The sequence below is a fragment of the Schistocerca nitens genome, chromosome 3, assembly GCF_023898315.1.
Source record: "Schistocerca nitens isolate TAMUIC-IGC-003100 chromosome 3, iqSchNite1.1, whole genome shotgun sequence".
Classification (NCBI taxonomy): Eukaryota; Metazoa; Arthropoda; class Insecta; order Orthoptera; family Acrididae; genus Schistocerca; species Schistocerca nitens.
In genome coordinates, this window is record NC_064616.1 from 649467994 (window position 1) to 649487475 (window position 19482).

Below are 19482 nucleotides of genomic sequence, written 5' to 3' on the forward strand. Positions count from 1 at the left end.
TCTGGTTCAGGCCTTTCACTCGATCCAGAATCAGAGGGCCATGATCAGTTCTCGGGACAATGCTGCAAACTGTGAGTCTTGGTGATATCCTGTGTGCAAAGCTCGTCTTCTCAACCTTCTCTGACACTGGAGCCCAGACAACAGGCATCATTTGTTCCAACATGCACCAGAATCTGCAGTTGGTTGCATCCTGTTCCCTCAATGGCTGTCGGAATAGGCTCTTCAACACACTGAAGGAGACCCACAGGCATAAACACTGCATGCACCCAGTGTTCTTTCCTGCCCCTTGCTGTGATTTCCCTAAGGGGCATCATCATTCACTGTACGTTTGAATTGCCCTACAATTTTGCACTTGCTTCCTCTTGACACAGGACAAAGCAGGTCCCCCAAAAACTGGAAAAGTGCATCCCATTGACTCAGTTTCAGTTAAAGACAACACATCGAACTTGTTGGTTAGGGGGATCAGTATAACATCCAAAGTGCACCCTGGTCCCAATCTTCCCTGTACAGGACACCTATATCTACCATTGGCATGCCACTCCCAACCAACTGGAGGAGTAATGATCCTGTACATCCTGCAGAAGTGACAAAATTCACATGAGAGGATAGTACTTGAGGTACCTTTAGTACCGGCACCAGAGGTATATGACTCTTGGGAACTCTTCCAACACACATTCGCAGTAGTTGCTAATCATTTAACAGGAGTCAGGGCACTTTCCAGTTGTTTACCGACATTGACCAGCTCATCCTGTGTTGAAGAACAGCATTCACAATGGGGTTGCACTGTGGCTGGTGCACTGTATTACAGGACAGTGAACAAATAATTAAGACAACAGAAAAACCTGTGGTTAAAATTACTATCTTCCTAAAACTTTTTATTGTTAATTATAGATGACAACAAACTCAGAAATAGAGTTAATTTAGGATAAATGTAGATAATGCATACTCCTCTAAAAGCAACAACTAACTGTAATACAATAAGCTAGTTACAACATCTGCTACAATACTTAAATCACAAATGTCATTTTACTATGAATTAGATTATGTACAGGACATAGGTAACTTCCGAAAATTCTCAAAAATTTAGGTTTTTATTGCATCAATATACACTGAAATTTGGAGTGATATATTCTCCGGCAGTAATTGTGAATCCCAAACACTGATTTAATATGAAATAAGTTATCCACAACATACATACTGGTAACTTATGAAAATCTGCAAAAATGTGGTTTTGTAAGCATCTGAAAAATCTAAAAAATAATCGATTTCTCACATAATAATACAATGAAACTAGAGAATGACTATTTTGAATGAGAATAGGCCTACGATTTTCAAACATTTTAAAAGAGCACAAATTTGTTCAAGCTGCAACTGTTGATAACAGGATGAGTTCATCATGGTTGGCAGCCCTGCAGCCAGGCAACTTGCGCGAGTTTTGGTGTTCTCGTAAAAATAAGTCATTTTAGATTATAAAAACATATAGTTTAGTACTGATTACGTGGTAAATAGGTGTATTAGTGTGCCTTTTAAGCGTACCATTAAAGGTTTCATTTTTCGTTAAGTAATATAGCAGAAAACGTGAAAAGATCGTACAGTCGTATTTTCTGTTTACGTTTTGCCGCAGCAAATCTATAGAATTTCTTTTAGTTATTCTTTGCTCTCTCCAGCAATTTAACTGTAGCGTACCTCTTCACTATTTAACTCACATTTCCGGAAGGTAGTGTAAAGTTTAAGTTCTTGTTTCAGAAACTTTGCACTGTTGTTTTTGTTTACACACAGTTGCGGATAGGCCAAATTTGTGGAACCATATTTTCGTGTTTGTCTGTAATTTAACTGACTTACTCTTAATAAACTATTATGTTTATCATGAGTGAAAAGTGCTTGACTTGCAGTAGAAGTGTTAGGTCAGGGCTTTGGTGTGACAGGTGTTTTAGTTTTTCCCATGTGGGTGACTGTGGTGGCATGGGACTAGGGGAAGTAAATGAGACACGTCAGTGGTTTTATAGGATATGTAGTAGAGATAAGAAGATGCTAGAACAGGAGGGGAAAACTGCCACCCTTCAGGCTGAGTTAGACAATGCCAGGGGAGATCTTGACAGGTTAAGGAATGAGAAGGGTAAAGAGAGGTGGGAAGTGGCAACAGGTGGAACAGGCCTAGAACTTTGTCTGACAGCTTCGTGGTGAATGCGGAAAATAGATTTCACCTGTTGCATCAGTTAGAAGCTGGTGAGCCTCAAGCAGTTGCAGGTGTAGACAGGGCACAACAAACTTTCAGCAGCAAATTGAAAAGTAAGAATGTAGGGAAATCAGTAAAGAGAAAGAAAGTGTTGTTGTTAGGTAGTTCTCATGGAAGAGGTGTTGGCCAACTTTTGCAGGATGAACTAGGATCACAATACCATGTCACCAATTTTTTTAAACCTAGTGCTGGTATGGAGCGAGGATTTAGGATCACTTTGCAAAGATTTCGCTAAGGAAGACACCGTGGTTATTGCGGATGGGGCAGGTAATAGTATTGACAGAGATCCTGGGTACAGTATAGAGTGTGACCTGGCAAAGATTACATCAGCATCGAAGCATACTAGTGTTGAGTTTGTATCTGTTCTTGGGCACCATGACCGACCTCATTTGACCTCTTCTGTCAAGAGAGTTAATTTGGAGTTGGAACGGCTGCTTATGTCAGGTGCAGGATGATGTGGTTCCTGTTAATTCTCTCAATAGGTGGGATTATACTAGGCATAGCCTTCACCTCAACGGGAAAGGGAAGGGTAAACTGGCTGGGAAATTAGCAGGGAAGTTAAAGGCGAGAGGCACTATCATGAGTGATAAAATACCAGTGGTTATAGGGTTCAGACAAGACCCTTTTTTAGGGTAAGGAGGACAGAAATTAACCAAATTTTAAGAGAGGTTAGGACTGAGACAAACATTCAGTTTGAGAAAGAAACCAAAAAACATAATTCTAGCTTATTACATCAGCATAAACAGCTATTGGTTAATAATTTTCAACAGTCAGCAGATATTTCAACTCTACCCAATTTCAACTCAGTCAATGTGAAATGTCAGCTATCTTTACTGCATCAAAATATTCGAGGACTGAGAAATAAAATTAATGAATTAATTATCTGCATAGATGAATTAGAGTCTTCAAACCCAGCTGACATAATCTGCCTCTCTGAACATCATGTGACCATTGTTATAGAACTTTTAAGTATTGCAGGGTTTAGGTTAGCATCTTACTTTTGTAGAGCAGAAATGGAGAAAGGAGGAGTTTCCACATTCATCAGGAACTGTCACAAATTTAAGAACATAGACATTCATAAATTTTGCCTAGAATAGCATATGGAAGCATGTGCAACAGAAGTAGAATTTTACAAAAAATCCTTCATAATATTAAGTGTATATCGAGCACCTACAGGAAACTTTAATCTGTTCATAAACCACCTTGAAGCTGTACTGGCCCATTTAACAACCAAAAACAAAGAAATAGTGGTTGCTGGTGACTTCAATGTAGATTTCCTTAAAGACTCTCCCAATAAGAACTTATTCGAGTTAGTAACACTATCATTCAACTTAATACCCACTGTAAAGTGCCCCAATTGCTCACAAACAGCCATTGATAATATCTTTATAGAAAAGGCCAAAGAACAAAATTATATTACAAAACCAATAGTCAATGGCCTCTCAGACCATGACATGCAGTTCCTTCTGTTAAATGTTAATACTGAACAGGATATAAAATCTGTTAAATCTGAGCTCAAGCAGGTAATCAGTAAGCCAATAATTGATTATTTTAGGACACTACTCAGAGATATTCACTGGACTGATGTTAACAGTGCTTACCTTATTTGAACACTGATTTCCCTCAAAACTAACCAAGGTTAGAGCAAAGTCTACAAAGAAGCCATGGATTATTCAAGGAATAGGGGTATCTTGTAAACAAAAAGAAAACTGTATCTGTCAATCCGAAACAGTTCTGATGTTGATGCTATAGCATATTGCAAGAAATACTGCAAAATATTAAAGACTGTAATATGGACATCAAAGTAAATACATTACAAGGAAAAGATAGTCATATCAGATAACATAATAAAGACAATATGGGATGTAGTGAAGAAGGAGACCAGTAGAATCAGACATGAAGAGGGACAAATAGCATTAAGAGTAAATGATACATTGGTGACAGATGTGTATAGTGTTGCAGAACTTTTTAACAAACATTTTATAACGGTTACTGAAGAGATGGTGATGTCAGGGTCTGTAGATGCTGCTATGGAATACCTCAGACCAGACATTTCAAGTAACTTCCATAATATGAATTTGACCCTCACCACCCCAGCAGAAATATGTCCATCATAAAATCTTTAAAATCAAAAAAATCTAGTGGGTATGATGAAATATCAAAAAAGTTAATTAAAGAATGTGATTCTGAGTTAAGTAACATATTAAGCTATCTGTGTAACCAGTCATTTATCAGTGGAATATTTCCTGAATGGTTGAAATAGCTGAAGTTAAGCCACTGTTTAAGAAGGGAGATAAAGAAATAGCATCAAATTTCCGCCCAATTTCACTTTTGCCAGTATTCTCAAAAATTGTAGAAAAAGTAATGTACAATCAGCTTTATAACCATCTTATCTCAAATAACATACTGTCAAAGTCACAGTTCGGATTTCTAAAAGGTTCTGATATTGAGAAGGCTATCTACACTTACAGTGAAAATGTGCTTAAATCATCAGACAAAAAATTGCAGGCAACTGGTATATTTTGTGATCTGTCAAAGGCATTTGAGTGTGTAAATCACAATATCCATTTAAGTAAGTTAGGATATTATGGTGTAACAGGAAATGCTGCAAAATGGTTCAAATCTTATGTCTCTGGCAGGAAACAAAGGGTGTTATTAGGAAAGAGATATGTATTAAGCATCATCCAACTGGGAACTAATTACATGTGGGGTCCCACAATGTTCCATTTTAGGGCCTTTACTTTTTCTTTGGTATATCAATGACCTTTCATCAGTAACATTACCAGATGCCAAGTTAGTTTTGTTTGCCGATGTTACGAACATTGCAATAAATAGCAAATCAAGTGTAGTCTTAGAAAGATTGGCCAATAAAATATTTGTGGACATTAATCACTGGTTCCTAGCCAATTCTTTGTCACTGAACTTTGAAAAAACACACTACATGCAATTCAGAACTTCTAAGGGGTGTCACACAAGTATATGCCTAACATACAGTGAGAAGCATATAGAAGTGGACAGTGTTAAATTCTTGGGATTACAGCTTGATAATAAATTCAACTGGGAGGAGCACACCACAGAACTGCTGAAGCGCCTTAACAAATCTCTGTTTGCAATGTGAATTGTGACAGACATAGGGGATATAAAAATGAAAAAGCTTAATTTCACTCCATAATGCCATATTGGATTATTTTTTGGGGTAATTCATAAAGTCAAGCTAAAGTTTTCCGGGCACAAAAATGTGCAGTAAGAGTTATATGTGGTGTGAACTCAAGAACATCCTGTAGAAGCCTCTTTAGGGACCTGTAGAGGCCTGTTTAGGGAACTACTGCTTCCCAATATATTTATTCCTTAATGAAATTTGTCATTAAAAATATATCACTTTTTCAAACCAACAGCTCAATTCATGGAATCAATACTACAAATAAGAATAAACGTCACAAGGATTTAAAGTCACTTACTCTTGTACAAAAAGGTGTGCATTATTCAGGAACATACATTTTAAATAACTTGCCAGCAGCCATAAAAAGCTTAACAACCAATGACATTCAGTTTAAGAGAAGCCTAAAGGATTCATTGGTGGCTAACTCCTCCTACTCCATTGATGAATTTCTCAGTAGAACCAACTGATTTTTTTTGTGTGTGTGTGTGTGTGTGTGTGTGTGTGTGTGTAAAATGATTCCTTCACACAGTGTTCATTAAAAAGAAAAGACTATCATTCTCCTTGGGACCTGTGGAATGGTACATTAGCTTATTTGTTTGAGTTGTAAATAGTTGTCATGTATTATTGTTTTTCTGACATGTTCTAGGTCCTGGAGGACCTCCTTACTACGGATCAATTGGAATGAAAGTAAATCTAATCTAATCTAATGGCACTTGCAAATGTTCAAAATTTCACACTATATCACAATACAAATGAGTACTGGTACAATTGATCAAATATTATGCGGAAGTGACACGAACAGTAAAATATGTAAATACAGTATTTCAAATCGGCACATGAATCTGGCATATGCAGTCTCACACAAAGGAAAATTCCGAAGTCAACTTGTACATATAAATAAAAGCGTGAATTGTAACAATGTTGTGAAAAGGAAAGTTGCTACTGACCATATAGCAGAGATGCTGAGTTGCAGATAGGCACAACAAAAAGATTGTCACAAATATAGTTTTCGGCCAGTAAGGCCTTCGTCAAAATTAGATGACAAACAAACAAACACACACACACACACACACACACACACACACACACACCAAAATTAGATGACAAACACACACACACACACACACACACACACACACACACACACACACACACACACGATGGCAGTCTCACGCAACTGAGGCTACACTCAGCTGCCTGAGACTGCAGTCGTGTGTGTGTGTGTGTGTGTGTGTGTGTGTGTGTGTGTGTGTGTGTGATCTAATTTTGACACAGGCCTTACTGGCCCAAAAACCTATAGTTGTGACAGTCTTTTTGTTGTGCTTATCTGCGACTCAGCATTTCCGCTCTATGGTGAGTAGCAACTTTCCTTTTCACAGTATTGTTACATTCCATCCCGGATTTTCCATGGTTTGATTAAAAGTGTGAGTTGCACAGCTTTTTTACTCAGCTGATTTCTGTGATAACTTCTACACTGGTGTGCTGCAGATGAACAGTGGAGCATCAGTTTATCACAGTCAAAGTCGCGAAAATGTGCAGCACCGACAAAGCACATTTTCTGCCTGGAGCAGCAAACAATGCCATGCTGCATTTATGCAAGTACATGATATCAGCTAGGGCTGCTCACTAATGTGCTGCAGCAATGCCTCAATTGTCTTTAACTCTTCCAAATGTGGGATGAGATTTCTCCTAGCATCTAAGTTTGTCTCCTCTTCTTGTGTTTCTCCCCCTTGTGTCAACACTTTCACAATATTGTTGTCAGTTACTTCACCTACTTAATCATTCGACATCCTCCGGACGACATCCTCACGGCCTGGTACATTTTTGAGCACTGAAACAATATCGTTGCTTCCGTCTTTGACTTCAGTTTCACATGTGGACTCAAAGTTAAAATGTCGACCTTCACGGTCTAAAAGAATTTTCCAATACCTTTCAAATGGTATGTTCAGAATCTCTTCTCATGCTTCAGCCAACCACCTTAAGACATGTGATGGGGCGGCCGTTGGTTGCGAGGGCTGGAATTTTGTGTGTGTGATTGTGTTTGGTTGTGTGTCTGTCGACCTGCCGGCGCTTTCGTGTGGTGGGTCACATCATCTTTATTTTTAGATGAATTTAATGTCAGCTATACTTAGAAGTCTGGGGGAAAAAATTTGTGGGTGTTCCTGTTTCCTGTTCTTATTCATGTATTTATTCATATGCAGCTTCGTTTCCTTTCTCAAACATGCATATAGATCAATGCTATACTGAGCCAACAAATTTCCACTTCAACATGCAGAACTCCAACAAGAAATGGAAATCATAAAATGTACCACAATAAACAAGGGACATGAACCTTTGCTCATTAATACAGTGTCACCACAGATAAAAAAAGTAAACTGAAGAATCATCATCAAACAGCACCCCAAACTGTTATCCTGCCAACAGTCGAATACGTCTTGATGATGTTAGTTCAGTTTATTTTTTTTATCTGTGGTGACAAATTAGCAAGGCTATCCAAAAACATATATGTAAATGTAAGTACCAACACCAACAAGAACCAAAGTTGGAAGCTTATTCACAATACAAAACTGTCAGTCACAGATCTTGATGCATCTGGCATTTTCAAAATTTCCTGCAACCAATGCAAGAAATATTCCATTGGCCAATCAAGCAGAAATTTCAGCATTTGATTTAAAGAGCATTTAGACTGCTACAGACTGGATAAATGTAACAATTCAGCATTAGCAATGCACATTAAAGACGCAGGCCACCTTCTGAAAATTAAAGAAAATACTGAAATTTTGCACCAAACTGGGAAAAGCAAAAGAACAAATATCATGGAAGAAATGGAAATTTTCATTCAGGATACAAAATAGGGAGATAATACTCTTAATGAAATATCTAAATTCAAGAACTCAAAACTCTTCAGTAGTCTTAAGCCAATTCTACTGCAATATTAGGGTGTGCTAATCTGGAGGGGGGAGGGGAGAAGGGGAAACCTACCAGACTGTCAGGAGTGCAAATGTCTATGTAAAATGCAACAGACAATACTCAAGTCACATGCTGCAAGGCTGCCATATTGTATTAAGTGTATGGTGTTTACATGTACACAGAAAACTTCGTGCAGTGAATTACATTAAAAAAAACAGCGGCAAAATCAATAGTGGAATAGTGTAGTGCCTGACAACAGCTCCGCCAGTGTACCAATGACTCAAGCGAAGCTTTGGGGTGCCAAAATCTTAAGTGAATAACTTCAAATGTAAGAGTGTATTACACAATTCTCGTACCATAACGACTGGTGCAAAAGTATCTGCAGTGGTGTCAATCATAAGAAACAATGAGATACAGCTCCACACCAGAAGAAGGTATTATTACATATCAATTTCTGGCTAATCACTGCCTCCCTTGCCCCCCCCCCCTCCCCCACCACCACCAAATACCCCAGCAGTGAACAATAAACAAAACAGGCTATGTTAAATTAGTTTAAGACATTTTATTTTTAGGTAACAACTGAGACTGGAAAAAAAAATTGTAAGATTTAAAAGTAATACACAAACCGAGAGCACTGGGCACGTCTCTTGCAAAGAGGGTAACTTTTAGGAAGTTCCCTTGAGGGCTGATATTTTACCGTGCAAGTATGTCAGAGTGCATTAACAGTGCTAAAATTAAAATACCATTCTGAAAGGAAGGCCAGCACTAATAAGAAGATAACTCCAAAAGCCCCATTCATATAAAATGCAGAGCGGCACCAACAGAAACCGCACTGATGGCATCTGAGATGTTTTCTTATCTCTATAGTGCATACCAAGTAGCTGTTTTATCATCCATACTAATTCCTTCACTATTTAACTGATAAGTGCTCACTATGAGAACTAATTGGTAGGGAAAAAAAAAGCCTTTTATTTTATGACCAATTTATGGTGTAGTGTGAAAACAGAAACTTCGATTCTAATTTTGAACACAGTAGACAAACTGAGTTGTTAGTTTAATTTGAAGTGCAACCAAGCGCATTTCAGTGTTCCCTTCACCTCTGCCTGAGATATTCGTCACTTCATATTTCTCAAAAGCTTGCTGGTTTCAATCAAAACCTAATCTTCCCAACAATAATGAAGCACTCTTCAAACATTTATCTTAGACTACACATAATAGTTTTATCCAGCGACATCAGATTTCCCAAAATTTTTCCACAACAAATCATACCAAAAATAATGCAGTTTGGAGGTATCTTTAATTTAGTGCATGAATTAAAGTGCATATTTTTGTAGTAGGCAAGTATGATGACGAAAATCACCAAATATTGCTCTTATTTTCACTTTGTGTCTGCTCGATCTGCTTCTATGAGCCAACTGCAGCACAGGACACATGATTTCATGCAAATGTGTTTCTGGCAGTAAAGTAGAATGCTGACGTTTATTTAAATTATTATTCAATATTATTTATACTATTTTGTGGATGAAGTTTGTGGTCAGAGCGTGATCTGTTGCATAGTCTGGGTTCTATATAAAGTTGAAAGGCGATTAGACACGATATTGAAACTGAAGTGCTGCTTAAGATTCTTTTTATATTTATACTTGTGTGTTGTGAAAATATGTAGTTAACTGATGCATCGAATAAAAGATCTCACAAAAATGTCATTTTTTGTACAACAGGTTGTGCAAAAGTGTCAGGAAAAGTCACATCTGTGACTAAAACTATTACTGGAATAGTGTTCATTGGAAGCAGGGTATTTTCATTTGAGATCACATCTTGACGTTCTGACAGAGCTGATTTCAGTTCACACGTTGTGTATGGACAGTTTCACACATCATCTGTTTTTCAACATAAAATTTAGCCTATCCTACATTCTGATTTTATTGTGAAGCTGCAGAGAAGGACATTGGGCATCTGAGTTGGTTATCTGGATGCTGTCTTCTCCTATTGTCCGAGTTAAATCTTATGGGCTCTAAACTAGGATGTTATTTAATGTAACAGTGAGTAGAAATTATCATCTTCTTCCAGAACGCCTCTTTCTTGATTCCCACAATTTTATCGAGGAAGTAGAATGGTTTATGGAGCACACTGATTCTTGCAATGATCTTTTTTTGCTCTCTTTAAAAATATTCCTGGCTGTAGTCATAATTATTCTAAATGCTGCTACATTTTCCTGTAGATGGACTATTTCCAAATCTTAGCAGCCCTCAATTATTCGATGTAGATTGACAAATTTTGTTCCACCGTGGAAAAGGCTGTACATTTTGGAACAAATCCATTAGTAGCTTTGTGGATGACCTTGTATCACATGCTTTGCCCATTCCTGGATGCTATTATTGCAATCAGCTGACTGTCCAGCATCCAGTAATCCTTACTGAACACCCAATTTTGTGTCTGTCATTTGATACTGATTTCTTCTGTTAGATAGCTAACATCTTCATTTACGTCTATATATACACTCCAAAACTCACTGTACAGTCCAGAGCACAGAGTACTTTGCATCAATATTAGTGATGTTCTGTTCTATTCCATTTGCATATCAAGTGAAAGAAGAACACGTGTGTGTCTGTATGTACCCTAATCTCTTGCATATTGTTCTCAAGACCCATACATGAGATGTAGGATAGTGGCAGTAGAATGATTACACAGTTTTCCTTGAATACAGCTTCTCTAAACGGGTTTTCACAAGAACAAAATCATGAAGATTCAATGCTGGAACAATACTCTAGAACTGGTTACATTAGTGTCTTGTATACAACTTCCTTTGTAGAAGCACTGGGCCCTTAAAATAAATCTAAGTCACCCATTTGCCTTCCCTCAAACTGATTTTACGTGACTGTCTTGTTTCATGTTGTTCCTTGGTATTACACTTAAATTCTTGTACAATGCAATATGCTGCTGATCTTGTAATAGAATTTTCTCTCTCTCTATTACAGATATTTTCTTGCATTTATTCACATTTAAAGAGAGAGATGGAAGTTGTCACTGGAATACAGATTTTCTGTAATCACAGGCATATAGATCTACTTTGTACTTTATCTTTCACTTTCTCAGACAGTGGTCTTAACAGATCAGTGTGTCCCTCCTTCAAGTGCCACCAATTTTAACAGTGAGATTTTCCATTTTCTTTCCTATAATCTTTCCACCAAAATGGAGAAACTGTGACTGATGACAATTACTTGAAGGCAGCATCATTCATTGTTTTTGTAACTGGAATCACCAAACCTGTGCGCCAAAATGAGTGTTGCATGTTCTAGCATAGCCTATCAGTTAATTTCCCTTTTAAATATTTATTTTCATTAAATTTATGAGTTGCTACATACTGTATTGGTCACAGGAGGGAGTGATTCAGAGGGTAATGGTTCCCGAATTAAGAGTTTAAGGATTTAAAGTGAGCAAACACATGGAGAGAGAGAGAGAGAGAGAGAGAGAGAGAGAGAGAGAGAGAGAGAGAGAGAGAGAGAGAAGGGGGGGGGTGAGGAGGGGAGGGCAGGCCACTGAAAAGGAGAGTGTATTGAAATGACAAGACAGGGAAGAGGGGACTGAAAAAAATGGACAAACTGGTTGTCAGGAAAAAGGAGAAATGTAAAAAGCAAAAGGATACAGAAAGGCTAGATGTGTAGAGTTCACATGTGAGTTCACTACACTCAGCTGGCGGCTACACGGGTAGCGGAGGCTGTGTGGCGTGGACTGGGCGGCTTTTTAGGTTAGAAGGCCTCGGGAAAATTACGGGGTGGGCTGCAATCTCAAAGGGTGCATGGCAAATACAGGACGTGCTTGGATCGAGGAACAGTCGGAATTGTAGTTGTAAATTGTTGTAGTTGTGCTGGGAAAGTCCCTGAGCTTCAAGCGCTAATAGAAAGCACAGAAGCTGAAATCGTTATAGGTACAGAAAGCTAGCTGAAGCCTGAAATAAGTTCTGCAGAAATTTTTACGAAGTCTCAGACGGTGTTCAGGAAAGAGAGATTAGGCAGAATTGGTGGTGGAGTGCTTGTGTCTTAGGCAGAATTGGTGGTGGAGTGTTTGTGTCTGTCAGTAGTGGTTTATCTTGTAGTGAAGTCGAAGTAGATACTCCGTGCGAATTGGTATGGGTGGAGCTTATACTTAAGAGCCAAACTAAGTTAATAATTGGCTCCACCTACCGACCCCCAGACTCCGATGATATAGTTGCTGAACAATTCAGAGAAAATTTGAGTCTCGTAACAAATAAATACCCCACTCATACGGTTATAGTTGGTGGGGACTTCTACCTTCCCTCGATATGTTGGCAAAAATACTTGTTCAAAACCGGTGGTAGGCAGAAAACATCTTCCGAGATTGTCCTAAATCCTTTCTCCGAATATAATTTCAAGCAGTTAGTCCATGAACCCACGCGAATTGTCAATGGTTGCGAAAACACACTTTACCTCTTAGCCACAAACAATCCAGAGCTAATAGAGAGCATCATGACTGATACAGGGATTAGTGATCACAAGGTCATTGTAGCTAGGCTCAATACCGTTTCTTCCAAATCCACTAGCAACAAACACAAAATAATTTTATTTAAAAAAGCGCATAAAGTGTCACTAGAAGCCTTCCCAAGAGACAATCTCCATTCCTTCTGAACTGACTATGCAAATGTACACGACATGTGGCTCAAATTCAAAGATATAGTAGCAACAGCAATTGAGAGATTCATACCTCATAAATTGGTAAGAGATGGAACTGATCCCCCATGGTACACAAAACAGGTCCGAACGCTGTTGCAGAGACAACGGAAAAAGCATGCGAAGTTCAGAACTACGCGAAATCCCGAAGATTGGCTAAAATTTACAGACGCGCGAAATATGGCACGGACTTCAACGCGAGATGCTTTTAATAGGTTCCACAACGAAACATTGTCTCGAAATTTGGTAGAAAATCCGAAGAAATTCTGGTCGTATGTAAAGTACACAAGCAGCAAGACGCAGTCAACACCCTCGCTGCGCAGTGCCGATGGTACTGTTACTGACGACTGTGCCGCTAAAGCGGAGTTATTGAACGCAATTTTCCGAAATTCCTTCACCAGGGAAGACGAATGGAATATCCCAGAATTTGAAACATGAACAGCTGCTAGCACGAGTTTCTTGGAAGTAGATACCTTAGGGGTTGCGAAGCAACTCAAATCGCTTGATACAGGCAAGTCTTCAGATCCAGATTGTACACCGATTAGGTTCCTTTCAGATTACGCTGATACAATAGCTCCCTACTTAGCAATCATATACAACCGCTCGCTCACCGATAGATCTGTACCTACAGATTGGAAAATTGTGCAGGTCGCACCAGTGTTTAAGAAGGGTAATAGGAGTAATCCATCGAACTACAGACCTATATCATCGACGTCGGTTTGCAGTAGGGTTTTGGAGCATATACTGTATTCAAACATTATGAATCACCTCGAAGTGAACGATCTACTGATATGTAATCAGCATGGTTTCAGAAAACATCGTTGTTGTGCAATGCAGCTAGCTCTTTATTCACACGAAGTAATGGCCGCTATCGACAGGGGATCTCAAGTTGATTCCGTATTTCCGGAAAGCTTTTGACACCCTTCCTCACAAGCGACTTCTAATCAAGCTGCGGTCCTATGGTGTATCGTCTCAGTTGTGCAACTGGATTCGTGATTTCCTGTCAGGAAGGTCGCAGTTCGTAGTACTAGATGGCAAATCATCGAGTAAAACTGAAGTGATATCAGGTGTTCCCCAGGGAAGCGTCCTGGGACCTCTGCTGTTCCTGATCTATATAAATGACCTGGGTGACAATCTGAGCAGTTCTCTTAGGTTGTTCGCAGATGATGCTGTAATTTACCGTCTATTAAGGTCATCCAAAGGCCAGTATCAGTTGCAAAGCGATTTAGAAAAGATTGCTGTACGGTGTGGCAGGTGGCAGTTGATGCTAAACAACGAAAAGTGTGAGGTGATCCACACGAGTTCCAAAAGAAATCGGTTGGAATTCGATTACTCGATAAATAGTACAATTCTCAAGGCTGTCAATTCAACTAAGTACCTGGTTGTTAAAATCACGAACAACTTCAGTTGGAAAGACCACATAGATAATATTGCGTTTCATTGGCAGGACACTTAGAAGATGCAACAAGTCCACTAAAGAGACAGCTTACACTATACTCGTTCGTCCTCTGTTAGAATATTGCTGCGCGGTGTTGGATCCTTACCAGGTGGGATTGACGGACATCGAAAGGGTGCAAAAAAGGGTAGCTCGTTTTGTATCATCACGTAATAGGGGAGAGAGTGTGGCAGATATGATACGAGAGTTGGGATGGAAGCCATTAAAGCAAGGAAGTTTTTCGTCGTGGCGAGATCTATTTACGAAATTTCAGTAACCAACTTTCTCTTCCGAATGCGAAAAATATTTTGTTGAGCCCAACCTACATAGGTAGGAATGAACATCAAAATAAAATAAGAGAAATCAGAGCTCGAACAGAAAGGTTTAGGTGTTCGTTTTTCCCGCGCACTGTTCGGGAGTGGAATGGTAGAGAGATAGTATGATTGTGGTTCGATGAACCCTCTGCCAAGCACTTAAATGTGAATTGCAGTGTAATCATGTAGATGTAGAGAGGAACCATCACTAGACTGTAGGAGAATGGGGGAATAAGGGGAGAGAAGTACAGGGTAGAATTGTCCTTTGTATACAATCCACCTACAATTATACAAGTGAATGAAAGTTTGCTAGTGACTGTATCAAGCAAGAAGAAAATGAAGTGCTTCCAGAAAATCTGATGCATCACATTAATGTTTTGATATATGAGTTATTCACTGAAGATGAAATTATTCACTATTGTGGAAACAATTTAACTATGTAATCTTTTAAAGTATCTTCATACACATTTGAAGTGTAACTCCCTACTCAAACACAGCATTTTCAGGTACTTCAAATTTTGAATATGATGTAATATCATCATGATAACACCAGGCATAGCTCAAAAATGTTTACTTTCAAAATAATGTGTGAAGCTTCATTTTGGTGTTATATAGGTGAATTATGCAACTGCACTGCATAAAGCTACATATAAAACATCCTTTTATAACCAAGTACTATAACATTTCCTTAAATTCTTATGTCAGCTACCACATAAAGTTAGCAGTTAATTAAGAAACTCTGGGCAGGGAATGAAGAAATCTGACAACCAGTCACGAACATGTAATATAATTCAGGTGCAGTGTAGACCTTCCAATGAAGATGAACTATTAGAACAGGCTACAAAAGGATATGTACCTGCTCTGATGCAAGAGGCTCATCAGTATTGTGCACTGTTACACTTGTAGAGTCAAGTCTGCAGATTTCTTCATGTTCCTGAAACCAAGACAAATCATTTATACTTTTAAGTAAGATAATACAACAGAATTTTTTAAACAAACCTTTCTCCAATAAAATCTTTAGGCACATTTGTTAGACCAACATCCTTCCTTATATATAATGGTATTATGTAAACACACCAGACAAAAATTATTAGTAAACTCGAGGACACATCTTGCTAACACTATGTAATGCAGCCAATGGCCTTGGCTGCTTCAATATGGAAAAAAAGTTTCTTAAGAGATGTCATATTCAACTGAAGTAAATGGGGTAGAGCCACTAAATTGCAAGGATGATGAGTGCTACATTTCACCCAATGTTCCAAACAGTTCCAGACATTTTTTATACAAGGGCTAATGATAGTGATATGTCCATCTTACTGGCTTTCCATACAATTACATGTACATATGGTTTCTCTCACACAGTTACATGTACATCTGATTTTCTCATATCACCCCCATTTCCTTTCAATTAACAGGGGTCACATCAGCAATTACTGAAAGCTATCACAAAGTTTCTTCAAGGCTTGTCTTGGATATTTAATCCATTGAAATCTTCACTTCATGGTTAAAGAAGTTGTTGTATCACATACAAAACGTACTCAGCCGCACCCAGCCAGCGACAATGCACGACACCTCAGTAAACACACCATTTCATCTACTGAGACAAAAATGAGATTTTTCCAGTTTTTTCCCTGATTTCTCTGACATGTTTGAAATTCCCTGATTTCCAGAACCTGTGGCAACCCTGATCGTACAACTACTGGGCAACACCCAGCAACAACTATACTGTGCTTTCCTTACTCAGACAACTATTCCTGTCAACACTGCTCTCAGTGCTTCAACCACTGCCAACTTACAAACTGTGTCAATGACGATGACGATGGGGATGAATGTGGTCCTGCTCAACAATATGGCCATCAATGCCCTTACAAAGAGAGAGAGTGTGTGTGTGTGTGTGTGTGTGTGTGTGTGTGTGTGTGTGTGTGTGTTGGTGGGGGGTGGGGGAGGAAGCATATCCTCACAGGCAAAGCTGCTTAAAATATGCATGTATCAATTATTTTAAAAAATACTGCCATGATGCACTAAACTATGGCGCTGAAACTCAAGCAATAAAAATGCTAAACTTCATGGGCAAGTTATTCATTTGAGCATACTAACCTGTCCGCCTGAGCTCTTTATTGATGTAACCCAGCACTTCACAAAATTTCAAAACCTGTGACCAGTGTCCACTTCATTGACAATGGTGGGCAGACCTCCAACCAAACTGAGAGTTGCACTCATGTCAGTATATAAAACACTAACAGCCAAAACATGCTGAACCAAAAGCGGCACACCACAAATTTCACAAGAGCAGTGGATCCTCCTTTCAGAGGAGGTAACCATGTGTTAATGGACAGTGTCTTACTGCTGTCTGGTGAGCAGCACTTTTCTCCATCAGTGCGGTCAATATGAAGTCCGCCATGTTTGTGCATACGATTTGAGTGACCTCAGTTTGGTGTTTACCACTTCAAACCATTTGGCTTCCTACTGATGCAAAATTCTTCTGCCAGACAATGAGAAGACAGCATGCAAGGGGATAGCACATCGAGGTACAAACTTCTTTGGCTGCTTTGTCAGCTGTGTCATTTCCCTGTATCCCTGTACCCAGGAAAAGACTGGCACCTTTCCTCGGTATTCTATCCACTGTAAGACATCACGGACGAGATGAATCAAATGGTCTACTGGATACACTGAGCGGGTCAGAACAGACAAGAAACCTTACACTGTGATGCCTTTAAATCCACTCCAGTGCCATCACAATCTGTAAATTGTTCCAGAGAGCATACTTGGAAAATATTATCAGGGAAAACAGCTGAACAACTGAGTGCATTCCCTTGTTGGAACCTTCCATATATACAGCGATAAAACCAGAGTATGCACTTAAAATCGCAAAAATATGATTTGTAGAAAGGTAATCTGGAATGCCAGTTCGCTTGTACTGTGGGAGCCTAAAGTCTCTCTGGTCTTCTGAAGATGTGAAGGCAGCAATTTGTTCCATCACGGGCTGCATATTCAGAGGTCCAGTACATTCAGTTCAATGAGCAAGTCTGTAGCATGTATCCCAATTGGGGCAATTCATAAACAGCTGCTCAAAGTAGGGGCCACCCGCTGCACTAAATGTTAATGACTGAGACAACACTATGATTTTCAGGACTTGTCAAACCAGAAAGAGGTGCTGCCACATCCAGAGTGGTGATTCATTAGCCTCTGTGCACAGACTCTGAACTCAGCTGGTCCAATAGGCTCTACTCAACATCCGAATGCCTTCATGGTGAAACAGGAAGTAAGTGCTGTTCCATAAAACATGCTGCTGTAATCTAATTGTGACCCAACGAGTGCTGTATAAAACTGAGGAAGATGGGACCTGTCAGCTCCCTACGCCTTTCCACTGATGCATTTCAAAACATTCATTGTTTTGATGTTCTTTGTTCATAGGTCTTTCAGGTGTGCGAGCAAAATTAATTTTGTGTCCAATAGTAGGCCCAAAAAGCACACATTGGCATTGACATTTAAAATATTGTTCCATATCACGAACTCTGGTTGGTTAAAACTTCAACGAGCATAGTTGAAATTGACACAAGTAGTCTTCTCTAGTGAGAACTAAAAGCAGCTTCACTGGCCCCAGTTTCCTGCCTCCAGACTATCAGCTGTAGTTGCCTTACTGTCATCGTAAAATCAGAGAAAGAGTAGAAGGTTGTAATGTCATCCACAAACAAAGAACTTGAAACAGAGCTCCTGCCTGCAGAGGAGATGCCATTGACAACGATTGCCAACAGTGTGACACTAAGTACACTGCTTCGAGGACCCAATCCTCCTCAACAAAGTGGTCAGACAAGGTATCACCAATGAGATAGGGAAAGCACCTGTGCTTGAGGAAGGATTGAATGAGAAATGACAAATGTCCATTTAGTCCCCATTCATGTAGTTGGTGAAGGGTGTTGTACCTACAAGTGGTGTCATAAGTCTTTCAAGCTCAAAAAACACACTGATTAAGTGGTTTCAATTTAAGAAAAACGGACAGTGGCCTCTGAATCTGCAATAGAAGTGGCATGGGTAACATTGTGGAGCCAGATGAGGTGGCAGTTGACCATACACTCGACAATCCTATTCATACAGCTGGTAAGGGTTACACACTGATAACTGTCAGGGATGGTACAATTCTAGCCTGGTTTCCAAAATAGAATTAATATTGCCTACTTCCAAGTGGCAGGATACTGTCCATCAAACTAGAGCTGACTGAGAAAAGATATGAGCTCACCTTTGGTTCTAGAGCACATATGGCAGAGCATGGCATAATGCCTACTTCTGTATAGAGGGAATTACTGACACAGCCTTCCTGGGGGACACTGCCTTATTGCAGGCACCTTCAGTGGCAGGAGGGAGTGTTTGCCCATGTCAGTGATACTGAGGGCTATGCCAGTAGTAGTTATGGAGCTACTGGCAGGGCTAGACAACCGCAGTAGAGGGTCCTAACAAGTAGCGTCCTGCAACTTAGGGAAGGGATAGCGGTTGTTTTTTTCACTGGGGTGTTCTGCCAGCAGTATTTGGGTCTCCCAAGCTGGGGACTGGCCAGCGCAGCCAGACCTCTTCTACAGTGAACTTTGGGAATATTTCAGTGACCATTATGAGGCGTGATAGTGGAACAGTGTGTGCTTTGGAGAATGGGAGCCTTGGCTTCACTACCTGGACCCCGTGGAAGGTACATCTCTATAAAAGAAACTCAACCCGAAGGTGTGCTATGTTCTGATGGAGTGAGTGGCTGT

At 39.5% G+C, this 19482-nt stretch overlaps 1 protein-coding gene across 1 annotated transcript in view; it reads right to left on the reverse strand.

Moving 5' to 3' along the window:
• The window catches only part of LOC126248611 (uncharacterized), a 214004-nt gene that overhangs the window by 23527 nt on the left and 170995 nt on the right, over positions 1-19482 (reverse strand). The window contains exon 8 of the mRNA XM_049949758.1: positions 15597-15674. Within this exon, the coding sequence (XP_049805715.1) occupies positions 15597-15674 (78 nt within the window). The remainder of the gene's footprint in view (positions 1-15596; positions 15675-19482) is intronic.